The 16,154-nt window shown below is 37.9% G+C and overlaps 1 protein-coding gene across 1 annotated transcript in view; it reads right to left on the reverse strand.

Moving 5' to 3' along the window:
• Mrps28 (mitochondrial ribosomal protein S28) overlaps positions 1-16,154 on the reverse strand; it is a 95,750-nt gene that overhangs the window by 72,688 nt on the left and 6,908 nt on the right. Inside the window, exon 2 of the mRNA XM_042680664.1 lies at positions 4,784-4,965. Coding sequence (XP_042536598.1) covers positions 4,784-4,965 — 182 coding nt within the window. The remainder of the gene's footprint in view (positions 1-4,783; positions 4,966-16,154) is intronic.

Genomic DNA, 16,154 nt, shown 5'->3' on the forward strand with positions numbered 1-16,154 from the left:
CATAATGATTGTCTAGAATAAGCTTCTTTTAATGGTGTTTTTCAAAACTTTTTTTTGCAGTAGAAATACTCATCACTCCCCCTAAACACACACTTTAAACAAAATGTGTAATATATAAAACAGATATCATATATAGTATATAAATATAAAACAAATAAGTGGGAAGAAGAAAAAACAGACTATTTGGGAATAAAGTCAGTGGGAAGGAGATGGGAAACAAATGAATAAACAGTCTGCTCTAATGGTAGGGTCTAAAAGCGTCTCTATCCTTACTTTGCACAATCTCTGGAGTTTTCCTGAAAAATTCTCTACCTTTTTGATGCAAAAGTTGAAAAATACTCCATTATATTGTAACTAACAGTGATTATTAAAACAAAAAACTGCCAAGCAACAGTGGTGGTTCACACTTTAATCCCAGCTACTCAGGAGGCTAAAATCCAGAGGTCTCAGTTTGGAGCCAGCCTAGGCAGAAAGTCTGTGAGGCTCTATGTCCAAAATAAAAAGCAAAAATCCAGGCTAGAGGCATGGCTCAAATGGTAGACTGCCAACTAAGCAAGCTGAGCAAATGAAAAGACCTGTGTTCAAACCTTAGTACTACAAAAATAAATAAATAAAAACTTCTATAGAGCTCATTTAAACCTGTATTGAGCTAACTAGAATATTTAATTAAGCAAATAATTTCTATTCTTTATCAAGTTGCTATAATAAAATGCCATCAAACTTATTAAAGTATTAAGAAAATAAAAATATTTGGCTAAATTAAATATGTCATCAAATTTTTAGTTTTAGTGGCGTGTGTGTGTGTGTGTGTGTGTGTGTGTGTGTGTGTGTGTGTGTGTGTGTGTGTGTGTGTGTGTAAGGTGCATGTATGTGTGCTGGGTGCTGGCACATAGGCCTGAGCACTGTCTCTTAGCTTTTTCGCTAGACTGGTGCTCTACCTCCTGAGCTAAAGCTCAACTTCCAGCTGTTTGGTGTCTAACTGAAGAATCTCAAGGACATTTGTGCCTGGGCTTCCTTTGAACTGTGATCCTTAGATCTAACTAAGCCTCCCAAGTAGCTAGACTTATAGGCATATGCTACTGGCTCCCAGATATATTTTAGTTATTTTTCAATGTATTAATCCTTAAGTTGTACCAAAGTAGAATATATTCAACCACATAAAACTTTGAATGAGAAGAAAAAATAATTCTCTAAAAGAATTTTTTAAAAGAGATCAGGCTGATGAATGATCAATTATGTAAATACCCATATTTTATCATCAATTTATAGTGACTTAAAATGTAACAGGAAAATCTGCCATAATTGAGATTTAGGCTACTAGAATATTCAGTCAAAAGATGGCATTGTGGAGCAGGCAGAATGCAAACTTGTTTCTAGCTTGATAAGCTGTCTATCTAATCTATCAATATTCATTCATTTTAAAGACAATATGATGGCATTTCAGACTACCACAAGAGAAGTAGAGGTCAATGGACTTTTCTACACATTTGCTAATGATGTTGCTATATTACTCCTTTCTGTTTGTGTAATTACCAATATTTTTCAATTGATTTGTGTATTTGTTTAGTACCTATTCCTCTTCCTCCTGTTAGAATAGTCACTTCATGAGGATGGAGAGCTACTTTGTTTACCAACACTACCAGTAGTATCTGGCAAACTGAAGAGGTCTATTAAGCATGAGACTGGAAAAGACAAGGTGAGAAGAAGGGAAAGAGAAGAAGAAAGGTAGGAAGGAAGGAAGGAAGGAAGGAAGGAAGGAAGGAAGGAAGGAAGGAAGGAAGGAAGGGAGGGAGGGAGGGAGGGAGGAAGAAGGGAGGGAGGGAGGGAGGGAGAGAGAGGGAAAAATTAACAAACCAATTTCTGCATCACCATGGTTCCTCTTTCCTCTTTCTTCATGATCCTCATTAATGAATATATTGATTTTCTGAGTGCTTGGAAGTTAAGTAATGATGGCAATCGGATACCAGCTAGGTTCCATGAAAGCAGGCACTGAGCAATAAGTACTACAGGTAAGTACAGAACAAAGAGATACATTTGACACTCCTACATACATATAATAGTATTTCCAAGAAATAGCTTAGAAGAGTTCTCTACAAAATACAACTTCTATAAAATTATACAACTTTTATAAAATTAATACCCCATTCTCTTGTAAGTCTAAAATAGCTACTATAACTAGATGAAAAGTTTGTAGATATAACTTGAGACTAAGCCACACGCCGGTGGCTCATGCCTGTAATCCTAGCTACTCAGTAGGCTGAGATCTGAGGATCATGGTTCAAAGACAGCCTGGGAAGGAAAGTCAGTGAGACTCTTATTGCCAGTTAACCACTACAAAACTGGAAGTGGTGCTGTGGATCTAGTGACAGAGTGCTCTCCTTGTGCTGAAGAGCGAAGGGAAAGCACCCAGGCCCAGAGTTCAAGCCCATGACTGGAGACTAGATTAATTCTTTGTGTAAAATAAAACAGTACTTCATTTCAAAATTACTGATAGATGATCTGTTATAGCTTCTGCTAACAGCTTTATGCTGTCTCTCTTGATGGATAACTGTAAGACCACATATATTCATATTTGTGTCTTTCAAAAATATTTGTCATTAGGAATGTAATTATTTTATTTATTTATTTATTTTGGTAAGTCATGGGGCCTGAACTCTGGGCCTGAGTGCTGTCCCTGAGCTATTCAGCTCAAGGCTAGCACTCTACCACTTGAGCCACAGTGCCACTTCCAGCCTTTTCTGCTTATGTGGTGCTGAGGAATTGAACTCAGGGCCTCATGCATGCAAGGCAAGCATTCTACCACTGAGCCACCTTCCCAGCCCCAGGAATGTCATTAAGTCACGAATATTTCAATAGCAATGAAACAAAAGTAACCATAGTTACTTTTGTTTACCATATGCTGTCATGGTTTAAATTTTGACATATAATAACTAATCCTCCCAATAACTGTACAAATATATATATAAAACTTTTATGTAGAAATATCTTTAAATCTTACTACTCCTGACTGATCTTATATGCTATTTGATGAAGCAACTCAAGCCATGCCTTACTAAGACACTAGCTGGCTTCTCTTATCTGATATAGATAGAGGTGTGCCAGAGTCAGCTTATGCTAGCTTGTGAGAGCTATACATATAACTTCACAGCTCTGTATTCAATGGCATCATGTTGTTAACTTGATACTGGCTGTGATGTGATGAGTGTGTTTTGTACCACAGAAACTTGAAAATTTGTGGCCTTCTCCAAAAATATGACAAATCTGCTTGTTAAATATCTATTCATGTTATCATTGTTCTATATAATCTGCTAATTTTGTCTTGCCCTTTTCGGGCTCTCATAGGTCATGTTTGTGTCCCTTACTTGGATAAGCCCAGTCATCATCGGCACCTTTGGAAACCTGGAAAAGGCAACCTAGTCTCCCAATTGTTTTATTAGGTCTAGAGTAGATTCTGTCCTTATTCATTTCCATAATAGTAAACATCATCACTTTTTAATCACTTCCATTTATCCAAAGACATCATTGACTACTAGATTCATCATTACTCCACATATTATTAAGAAGGAAAAATACTGTCAACTAAATTGATATACTAAGGACTGGAAGATGCCTCATGATACGAAAAAATACCTAAAGCTAAAAAAATGCACATTAAAAATTTATGGGAAAAGCAACCTTGCTCACTATTGTTTTCTCATCTCATCTCAGATTTTTAGTTCAGCATTTCCTTTAGCCTTAATATGCAACTCCTAGATCTCTCACCTTGATACTTTCTCCAATTAACATTTATATTCATAAATATCTTTACCTGTACAGACTATAAATAAAATGGAGTATATATATGTAATAGGAAAAATAATCCTGAAAAAGATATGTAAAGCAATAAAGAAAATGATAAAGCATCAGAATTCAGTGGTGTAAGAGGAAGAAGCAAAAGTAGGAGGTTTCCCTGATGAGCACAAAGAGACCTGTGGATAGAGAAAGGGAAAAAAGGCTTAGAGGCAAATGGGCTGAAGCAGCACTTATTACTACAAAATCTATTTTAATTTTATAGTGTAGATTGGTAATCAGGATAAATACTCATATCTTCCCTAGAACCTTTTCACATTCTTTGAAAAGACACGAATGTGGCCTAACATGAATAGCAAGTATCTTTCAACAATTCACTTTTATTTTACTAATAGCATTACCATAAGACATAAATATACTGTTTGTCTTCAAAAACCACTATATTCAAAAATACTTTTGAGATGTGTCAACTTTTGTTTTAAATACATTTTTATTATAAAAATACTGTACAGAGGGGTAATAGTTACATGAGCAAGATAATGAATACATTTCCTATCAAGCATTGTTACCTCCTCCTTTGTTTTTCCCCTACCCTCCCTTCCCTCCCATCCCCACAACTATACTCCCCGTCCCTCCTCCCCGCCTAATTGTTTTTTCAACATAGTATCTTATTGTTTTTTCATCACAGTATCTTGTACATCTCATTGTTACAATGGGTCAACCTGTATCCCTATCTAAGCATTTTGTTTTTTCCCTTCCCTTCCCCTCCTCAAGCTAGAGAAGAGTATATACAAGATGCAGAGTAAAAACAGGGGTTAAGCTGTGGGGGAGGAACATAACAAAGAAACAAAAAAACCACATGGTACATTATAATACTTTAGGAACAATAGCAAAAAAGAAAAAAACTACTTGTGTCCCTACCTTGGGGTTCATTTCACGAGATGTGTCAACTTTTATAACTACTCTTAAAACATTTGAAAATGATTCTACTTACTCTCCATCCACTTCTGGTCTTTTACACACACAATGGAACTTTCCACCAAAATCTATGTAAAGATCATCCTCCACAATATGAAAGATTCGTCCAATGACTATTTTATCCTTGACAGGTCCCATCTGTGTGAGCGGAGAACGTCTCAACATGGATGCAAAGGATTCCCCATTTTTAGAAGACTCCTAAATATGAAGAGATATTTATATACATAAAATTCAACAAAAAGACATAATATAGTAAGTTTAGTAAAGTACAATAAAGATGAAAAAAATTTAAATCAGTTCTCTGTGCATTAATATTTTCTATCAATACTAAAAGAGTGTAAACATGTGGATCAGTTATGAGCCCAAATAAGCAGTTCATACCTGTAATCCTAGTTATTTGATTGGGAGGATTGCAGTTCTAATTCAATCAAGCAGAAAAATCTGTGAGAACTATCTCAACAGAGATGTGACATATACCTGTCATTCCAGCTACAGTGGGAAGCAATGAAATAAGAGTATCTCAGCTTAGGTACCACCTGGCAGAAAATGAGACCCTATCTCAAATATAACCAGGACAAAAAAGGCCTGGTGCCGGGTGCCAATGGCTCACACCTGTAATCCTAGCTACTCAGGAGGCTGAGATCTGAGGATCACAGTTCACAGACAGCCCGGGCAGGAAAGTCCGTGAGACTCTTATCTCTAATAAACCACTAGAAAACCAGAAGTGACGCTGTAGCTCAAGCAGTAGAACGCTGGCCTTGAGCTGAAGAGTGCAGGGACAGCACCCAAGCCCAGAGTTGAAGCCCATGTGACTGACAAAAAAAAAAAAAAAAAAAGCCTGAAAATATAGTTCAGTAGTAGACTTCTACCTAGCAAGTATGAGGCTCTGATTTCAAATCCTATTACCACATACACAAAAATGTTTCCTAACATAAAATTCCAAAGGAAAAAATAGCTTCTTTAACCATTTTGAGCTGCTTGATTTCTAAGTCTTTTTGCAGGCTGAATATGCATTAGGTATAGCTAGACATATAATATCATCTGATTACTCCTTTCTTGTATTTTTTCTAAATATGATTTTTTAAAAACACAAGTATACATTTGTCCTTCTACTCATCTGTAATGTGTATATTGTGCTGTATGTGCACAATTTGGCACAAACTATAGGAAGTACTAAGTTTTTACTTAGAGAGCTAACTACAAGAATATTAACAATTTAATCTCACTATCTTCACTCTGTGTTTAGAGTGAATTTTCCAGTTATTACTTAATGTAGATGGTTACAAATTCAATAATGTATTTACTTTTTAAACTAAACAACTATATTTATGACTTAATTTCATAGCATGTATTACTCCAAAGATTACAAAAGCCAGGCATATGGGAGCTTGATACACAGAAGAATGTGTTTTCAGTCTAACAGGTGCAGTTACTACTTAGTTCGAGCTGTAACTTAAGTCAAGTAGCTGCCACTGGTTGCAATCTTCCCAGATGTAAAAAGTGTGTGTGTGTGTGTGTGTGTGTGTGAGTATACACACACATAAATAAAATTACATAAATATAATATTTGTGTAATTCATAGTTATCCTTATTTATGTTTATATATAAATATATACTATCACATACAATAAATTTGTATTATATTTTAAATATTATGCATATTTACATACATTTATAGATATACATTTCCAGTTTTTAAACTAAAATTGGATTCATACCAGACAAGTTTATGACTTCTGCTTTAGGAAAAAGCAATTCAGGACATCTAGTTGATGGCAAGTCCTTCAAGTGCTGGAGTGAGGGTATGCTGGAACTGATTACAGTGGTTGAAACACTGAGAAGGAACTTAGCACAGAAGGGTCCATTTAAGCCAAAGACAAGTCAGTTGATGTAGATGCTAACTAGAGCTGAAAGGATAGGCAGGAATATAGGCCATGAGCTATAGCACTAGTTTATAACTCCACCAAGTATAGTATTATAGCTCCTTGAATAAATATCTTTAAAATAGTTTTTTCTTGCAAAGACCAAGAAAAAAAAATGCATTCTACAAGGTCAACCCAGTCACAACTATAACTGACCTCAGAAGTAGTGTAGAGAGCAATACTAAATAAAACTAAGCCAGGAGGGACAGAGTATCTACTGTGCCCCTCAGCTGGGAGCCACTGGGACCATCTTACAGTAACTGCTACAAAAGCAGTGAAGAGCAGGACTCAAGAGAAAAGGAAAGCATCAACATGAAGGCCTTGTCTTGCTTGCAGCAGGGACAACCTTGCCCAGCTTTCCTCACTTTCATAATATTCCACTTCCATAGTTGACAACTACCAGGTTTCTTCTCATGTTTCTTTTTGTAAACAGCTTCACTTGAAGCTCAAAGTTCCATTAAAATAACCTCAGATGACAGGAAGATCTAGTAGTTAACATTCTTGAAGATAATTCAAAAAACTACACTTATTCCTAAAATACCATAGTATCCTTTAGAATAGTGAAGGGATAACTGGGTTAGGATTAGTGTGATAGAGGTACTTCCCCTTTTGTTTTAGGTAATTAAGTAGTTTTGACTATTTAAAAAGGATTCTCTTGAGAATTTTAGTAAATCTACTGTGCAATGTTGGATATCATAAACTTTGTAAAACTAATTAGCTAAACATTGGCAGTTCATACTTAGCTACTTGGGAAGCTGACATCTGAAGGATCACGGTTTAAGGCTGGCCTGAATATCCATGAGATTTCTACTCAATCAAGAACTGGGTAAGGCGATATATGTGCCATCCCAGCAATACAGGAGGATGAGAACAAGATCTCATCTGAAGGCAAAAACTTAACAAGATTCCATCTCAAAAGAAGATGGTCATGGTGGTATGCACTTAATATTTCAGCTACAACAGGAAGTCAAATTACACATCACAATCCAAATGTATACCAGTGCAAAAGTCAAGATACTAAACCCAAATAACCAGTGCTAAAAGGTGCTGGAAGCATGGCTCAGATGAGCCTGCTTTGCAAGTGGGAGCCCTAAGCTCACACCCCCTAGTACCTTCAAATAAAATAAATTTTAAAGCAACTTTCAATCAAGTGGCAAGAAACACTGCTTTCACTCACTTCACATGCAATAGAAGTGCATTTTCAGTAAGTGAAATGACTATCACAAACATCAGACCTGACCCCTGGGTAGATTCTAAATTTGCTCTTAAATTTTGCCTTCATTAATGTAAGAATGATTTTTGGGTAGCTCACGCCTGTAATCCTAGCTACTCAGGAGGCTGAGATCTGAGGATCGCGGTTCAAAGCCAGCCTGGGCAGGAGAGTCCGTGAAACTCTTATCTCCAATAAGCCACCAGAAAACTGGAAGTGGTGCTGAGCTCAAGTGGTAGAGCGCTAGCCTTGAGCTGAAGAGCTGAGGGACAGGGCTCAGGCCCAGAGTTCAAGCCCCACAACTGACAAACAAAAAAAAAATCATACTCTAGAACCACCTCTGAATTCAGAGTGTAAGTCAAGCTGAACTTATTTACTTATTCAGTAACTTCATAAAATAATAAGTGCAGAAACTCCTACAGTACGTGTTGTCAACAGGGATCCTTGTTTATGAAGTGTCTCAACCAAAGCTTGTAAGCACCTCGCATGCTGATGCAGTCTGCAAAGATTACAGGCACACTGTCACCTGCTGGGGCTGCATCCAGAGCTCAGTGCCTACTCCTGACTTTGGAAAGTAGGACCATAAAGCTCATAGACAGAGGTGCTATAGGCAAGCAAGTAATCTGGAGTTAAGAGTTGGTTGTAGAGCTCAGAATTCCTGTTTTTGTAATATACTATTTCTAACCTTTAAGGAGCAAAAGATGAACAGACAGGAATGGTGAAGGTAAGAAGATTAAAGATACAGAGAACAGTACAACTTTCAGTCATTCATTCATCAAGCATATAGTTGTGCTCATCATATATCAGTAACATACATTAATTAGGGGGAACAGGGAGTTAACCAACATGACAACAGAGCTTAGAGTCCAAAATCTGCTGAAAGTAATTGCTACTCACACAGGTTCTGAAGGGTCTTGTGTTCTAGGCTAAGTTGGTTAAAATTCCTATAAGCAATGGACAGTCAAAGTATTGGTTTCTTATCAAGAGGGTGAAAGTATTTGTTCTTTGGCAAAGAAAGCCTTGGTAACAGTATACAAGATATGAACCAGAGGGAAATAAAGAAAAAAATAGGAAAAGGTTCAACTATTTAAATGTTCCTCCAATTAGCTAGGACGGAGATTATAAAGGTCTATACTCAAGCTGTGCCCATGGGAAAACTTAAGAAAGGATATAGTGATGTTCACCACACAGTACAATAAGAACCTGATGCCCAGCTGGCTATAGAACTGAGGGAAACTGTCAGGATAAGAGGGAAGACCAGTGCAGTACAGGTAAGGGAGTAAATCTAATATGGTAAAGGATAGATTTATTATACAAACCTAAATAAAATTTCAGGGAACACTAGCAATTTAGTAGCTTAAGAAAACACTATTTTTCTGTATATTTACATATATATTTAGTGATATTGTAAAGACATAAATCACTAAACAGAAATTCACTAAATATTGACTGTAGTAATTTCTATATAAAATTATTTTCTTCTTTATATCTCATGACTGAAAACTAAAATAAAAAGAATATATATTACTTTTAAATTTGACATACACATTAAGCAAATACGCCTATTAAAACTATTGTTCATATGAGAACACTTAATATAGAGATTGAAATCAGCGGTTATTAGAGTTAAAACAAAAATAAGTCATATACTATTAAAAAGTCCCAGCTAGCCAAGTGCTGGTGACTCATGTCTGTAATCCTAGCTACTCAGGAGGCTGAGAGCTGAGGATCACAGTTTGAAGCTAGCCTGAGCAGAAAAGCCCTTGAGACTCTTAACTCCAATTATCCACCTAAAAGCTAGAAGTGAATCTGTGGCTCAAATGGTACAATGCCAGCCTTGAGTGAAAAAGTTAAGGCAGGGGCTGGGAAGGTGGCTCAGTGGTAGAGCGCTTGCCTTGCATGCCTGAGGCCTTGGTTCGATTCCTCAGCACCACATAAGCAAAAAGAAAAAAGCCGGAAGTGGCGCTGTGGCTCAGGTGGTAGAGTGCTAGCCTTGAGCTGAAGAGCTGAGGGACAGAGTTCAGGCCCCACGACCAGACCCCTCCCCCCCAAAAAAAAATAAAGAAAAAGTTAAGGCACAGCTAAGGGATAGGCCCTGAGTTTATGGCCCAATACTCTCTTCCCCCCCCCCAAAATAGCTCCAGATATCAGTCAATGTAAAGGAATCTAAAAGTTCTACAACACTCCTAAAAGAAACCTTCACTTCTTTTAGTCACACAATAGAGTTCTAAAAAACAAGCCCAATGTCTAACCTCATAGATAGCTGAATGACAATGAAAATCACATTCCTAATTTTCTAAGTTTCTAGTATTAGTTAAGACACTGTGTAGAAAGGCAGTGGATTATGGAAACTAGAATAGGTTATATAAACAGATGCTAATGAAGCTAAAGAACCTGGAACCTCTAAATTCTGCCCAGAGTTCAGCAATAAAGAAGATCCTTGCTTCCCAGTGTGAAAAAACTAATCTCAACTTTCCTAAAGGAACTGCGGTGGTCCCCACTGAGACAGATGATTACAAAGACCATTCATCCTCCTTCCTCCATCTCTGCCACTCCTTACTGCTTCTAGACCTACACTATGGTATCTACCAGACTTATTATACGATTACTCTTAATTCTAAATTAAAATTAAATTAAAAGCCCATTTCTTCAATTGTTCTATCCATATTTAGATGCTCAATAGCTAGATGTGGGTAGCATATTATAGGATATTTCAATTATCACAAAAAATTCTATTAAGGAGAGCATTGTTCTAGATCTTCAAACGAACTCAAATCTCAGCAGACCCCCCAAGGGTAAGATACAAACTGTGGCTTATAGAGAGATGCAATGCATACAAGAAGAATTGCATGATGTTGTGAATTTATAACCTTAGAAACTAGGAATACATATGGACACTGTTCCTAAGAGTACTGGAGCATAGGAGAGGAAAACAGTGAAGCCTGAGATTAAATTTGTTAACAAGAGCTTGCTAAACTGAGAGTTTAGATACAGTGTGCTTCTTAAACTGACTGGGAGTGGCTTTCAGTAGCTTGCTAGCTTGGTTCAGTGAAACTGGACCCAAAGATAAAGACCATGCCAAATGAAATTGAAACACCAGAACTTCCTTAGTATAATAGAGGAGTATATTAAAGAGCTTTGAGGGACAGGAATGTTTGAGTGGTTTTATTATTTATGACCTGTTCACCTACTTGTGGGGTGCCTATAAGATTATCCCTTCACCAAGGCCAAAAGATGTTTTTGGGCAGAACAAGAGCATTTGAAATACTGTGTGGTGGTTATTTTCAGAAAGCCAGAACCTAGTACGAATTGTTGCCACATATAGCTCCCCAAATTCAATGTAGATATGAGAGCCTGAGGCACAGGAATCAGGCCAGTACTTAATATCTAGAGATCTGGTAGGCATGGTTATCAAGTACAGTAATGCCTAGAGAGTAATCACAACAGTCTGACCTTGAGCTCTTTGGTTGGTTAATTATAGTCTTTCTAGAAATAAAGTAGATGGGGGAACTAGTTTTAGTGACTTGAGTCACTATAAATGAATATTGTGGACCCTCAATCAATTCCCAAACTAACCAATTTCCAGACTAGGTTGAGTGCAGTACCTCAGGTCTATAATCTCAGCTACTAACTGGTTCTAGACCAGCCCATAAAAAAAAATTAGTGAGACCACATCTCACCCAAGAAGCTGATATATACTTGTTATCCCAGCTGTGAGGGAGACAGAGACAGGAAGATCACCATCTAGGGCCAGCAAGGGTATGGATGGAGCATATCCATACTATCAGAAAAACAAATGAAAAGAAGAAAAGTGTGGCTCATAAATAGTACAGTGCCTGACTAGCAAGCATGCAATGCTGAGTTCAACCCCTAATCTGTTTCTCTCTCTGTCTCTTTGTCTGTCTGTCTCTCTCTCACACACATACACACACAAACACAAGTCCTGTTAAAATCTATACTATTAATCATCCTCATAGTTTTCCAAAAACAGCAGTGGTAACTTGCCTAGAAGAGGAAATAATCATTCTTGACAGAGAGTATCTGAAGTGACACTAATTCTTGGAGCTCCAATTCACCACCAGTCAGTACAGGGTTATGGAGGTCACGTACTCAATGGTGTTTTGGCTCAAGTCCTTCCTACCCACTGCAAGCTTATAATTCCAGAATCCATATACAGAATGCATAACTGTAGTAGATATGCAGCCACTGGTAGAATCCTAGTAGTTTCCTTCATTTGAGAAATGAGGGCTACTAAGGTAGGAAAGGAAGAGTGAAGACACTAGAACTTCCACCACCTACAAACAAGTAAACTAAGGTAATGCTATGTTCTGGGAAGTAGCATAGAGACAGACTCCTGTTACCATCAAGCACTTGGGAAATGCAAGGGCACAAGTATGCCTACCACCAACTTTAGTCAAAGTATAGAAAATAACAAATCTTAAAGAATGAAAATTTATCATCATAAGCTTAATCATGTGGCAAATCCAGTTGTAGCTGCTGTTCTAGATATAGCAGAAACAAATCAAATATCCCTCAGTGTCTGGTGCACAATTACTGACTGGCAAATGTTTTCTTTTACTAAACCTCAAGTAAACACCATGGACTTCAAATCCTCTAGTTCTTTAGAACATACTTTGTAGGATTTTTATGGCAATCCATCACACTGGACATCCTGCTAGTCCATTACATTTGCTGGCAGAACCTGAGCAAGAAGTCTCAGCTACTCTAGATACATAGCAAGACACATATATCAGAAGGGATAGATAAATCTCACCTTAATAAAATTTCTAAGGACTGAGGTCCTGGAACATGTAATGAGACTCTTACAAACAGGAAAGAAGCACTATGCCTAGAAGTTATTTTTGAAATTTGGACACAAAAATGCATTACTTGGATCTATTTCTCCAATCCTTTTACTAAGCAACCCCCAAAGCTATCAATTTTAAGTGGTTCCCAGAAGAAGATAAGCCTCTGTAACAGGCCAATGATCTCAGGTAAGCTACTCTACCTTTTGACCTGGCAGATGCAACAGTCTACTCACAGTCTACTAGAGACAAAACTCTGGGCAGTACACCTAAATGACCACATTATTTTTTTTTTTTTCTGGAGAGATCACTTACATGGTAACTTTGTGGGATGGGCAGGATAGTCAGATTTTATTATTACAAAAATGCTGCTATTAGCATAAGTGTAGCACACTTTATGAGAATATATGTTTTCATGACTTTGGGATATTCTCTGCCCTAGTACCACCCAGCTCCCAGAATTCCCTTATTTCTGTCATGAGAACCCAACCATATCATCTTGGGTAGCTGATCAGAGACCAGGCATCTTGCTGAATTGCCAACTCCTCAACTGACAGGACTGACTCACTGCCTAACAGCTGCCAATAGTGGAGCCCACAAAACTTAAAAAGGAAGTCAAACCCCAGTCTGAGTCAAGACTGTTTAATTTAATCCCTATATCCCCCCAAATCAAGCTCTGCTCAAATGTGATTAGTTTCTTTTATTTCTTCTGTTACCTAACGACAATAGATAAATAAATAGAAATGAGAGAGAGAGAGAGAGGAAGGAAAGAAGGAAGGAAGGAAGGAAGGAAAGAAAGAAGGAAGGAAGGAAGACGAAAGGAAGGAAAGGAAAGGAAAGGAAAGGAAAGGAAAGGAAAGGAAAGGAAAGGAAAGGAAAGGAAAGGAAAGGAAAGGAAAGGAAAGAGGGAGAGCTGGGGATGTGGTTCAGTGATAGAGTGCTTGCCTGGCATGCATCAAGCCCTGGGTTCGATTCCTCAGTATCACATAAACAGAAAAAGCTGGAACTGGCACTGTGGCTCAAGTGGTAGAGTACTAGCCTTGAGCAAAAAAACCTCAGGGACCAGAGCCCAGGACTGGCAGAAAAAGAAAGAAATAAAGGAAGGAAGGGAGGGAGGGAGGGAGAGAGGGAGAGACAGACAGAAAGAAAGACAGAAAGACAGAAAGAAAGACAGAAAGAAAGACAGAGAGAAAGACAGAGAGAAAGAAAGAAAGAAAGAAAGAAAGAAAGAAAGAAAGGAAGGAAGGAAGAAAGAAAGAAAGAAAGAAAGAAAGAAAGAAAGAAAGAAAGAAAGAAAGAAAGAAAGAAAGAAAGAAAGAAAGAAAAGAAAGAGGGATGGGAGGAAAGAAGGAAGGAAGGAAGGAAGGAAGGAAGGAAGGAAGGAAGGAAGGAAGGAAGGAAAGAAGGAAGGAAAGAAGGAAACCAACCAACCTTAAGGACTGTAATCATGATACAAAACTAATGCACTCAAAAAATTTCAAGTAGCTTTTGGTAGGGGGAAAAAAAAAACCCTGAACATTTAAAAAGAAGGTAGCAAGGCTTTTGAGCAAACAACTGAAAATGTTTAAAAATCTATAAGCCAGGCACAGGTGGGCCCATACCATAATCTCAGCTACTTAGAAGTCAAACACAGGAAGATCAAGAAGATCACAGTTTGAGGCCTGCCCAGGGCAAAAGTTAGTAAAACTATATCTCAACAGCAATTTAAAATATGGACCTGCTTGAGGGTGTGATTTAATTGGTAGAATACATGCTAAACATGAGGTCCTTATAATAAAAGCAAATCATAAAAGTATCTTAAATGATCTGAAGATCGTGGTTCAAAGCCAGCCCACCTCTACTAAACTACTCAGAAAAAGCTGAAAAGGTCACTGTCACTCAAGTAGTAGAGTGCTAGCCTTGAGCACAGAGAGGCTCAGGGACAGAGCCAAGGCCCTGAGTTCAAGACCCATGACCAGCAAAAAAAGTGTCTTAAATGGTCAGATCCAGTGACAATCCCCAAAACAAAATATAAACAGAACATAGCCCTTTTCCCTTCTAGAAAAATGTATAATACTGCATATAAGATATTATTTGGGACTGGGAAGGTGGCTCAGTGGTAACAGTGCTTGCCTTGAATGCATAAGGCCCTGGGTTGGGTTCCTCAGCACCATATAAGCAGAAAAAGCCGAAGTGGTGCTGTGGCTCAAGTGGTAAAAGTGCTAGCCTTGAGCTGAAGAGCTGAGGGACAACAGCGCTCAGGCCCAGAGTTCAGGCCCCACGACTGACAAAAAAAAAAGAAAAAGATATTATTTATGTTGACATAATTTTTCTTGAGAATTCTCACTACTTCAATTTACTCTTTTGCTGTCTGTATTTTCTCTAAACTTGCTTTAAAAATATTAGATTCAGCCAGGCACTAGTAGCTCATACCCATACATCTAGCTTCTCAGGAGGCTGAGGTTTGCAGTTCAAAGCCAACTGGGGCAGGAAAGTCTATGAGACTCTTACCTCCAATAAATTACCAAAAAGCTGGAAATGGAGCTATGGCTCAAGTGGTAGAGTGCTAACCTGGAGCAAAAGAAGTTCAAGGACAGTACTCCCAGGGCCTTAATTCAAACCTCAGAACCAGCGCACATGCATGCACACACAAACACACACACACACACACACACACACACACACACACACACACACACACACAGAGAGAAAATAGATGGAATGAAGACAGAGTTAACTAAAGCTACACATTTTGCTAATATATGAATTAGTACACAAAAATATTCATAAAAATAAAAAATGTTTCCTTTGGGGCTGGGAAGGTGGCTCAGTGGTAGAGCGCTTGCCTTGCATGCATAACGCCCTGGGTTCGATTCCTCAGCACCAAATAAGCAAAAACAAAAAAGCCAGAAGTGGGGCTGTGGCTCAAATGGTAGAGCGCTAGCCTTGAGCTGAAGAGCTGAGGGACAGTGCCCAGGCCCAGAGTTCAGGCCCCATGACCGGACCCCCCCCAAAAAATGTTTCCTTTATATTAAAATAATTCTTTTAATCAAGGAACATTTTAATTTTTTTCAGTATTCAGAAAAGACTAGCTATCAACGTTCAATATTCTGCCTCCTGAAGAATTCAAGTATTTAAAAACATTAAGAAATATTTGCAAAAAGTAAACATTACAAAATATTAAATCCATCTAATATATTTTTGAAATAGGGTAAAACTATAAAGCTGTCTTATAACATCCATATTCTAAATAATTAAGCTGAAGTAAAAGGATGCTGTACTGTGTGGCTCCAAATGCTCTGAAGACCCATTGCTGAAGTGATATGCTACCCCCTACTGCTGAGAAGTAGTAGTAATAGCTATAAAGCAGAAATACCAATTCTTTGCTCAACTATTGCCACCTTGTGGTTATGAGATGGGTTATATGTTACAATTCCCAACGCTACAAGTGACCAAAGAAAGATTACAGTT

This window comes from Dipodomys spectabilis, unplaced genomic scaffold (genome assembly GCF_019054845.1).
Source record: "Dipodomys spectabilis isolate Male_0828 unplaced genomic scaffold, ASM1905484v1 ptg000063l, whole genome shotgun sequence".
In the NCBI taxonomy this organism is placed as follows: Eukaryota; Metazoa; Chordata; class Mammalia; order Rodentia; family Heteromyidae; genus Dipodomys; species Dipodomys spectabilis.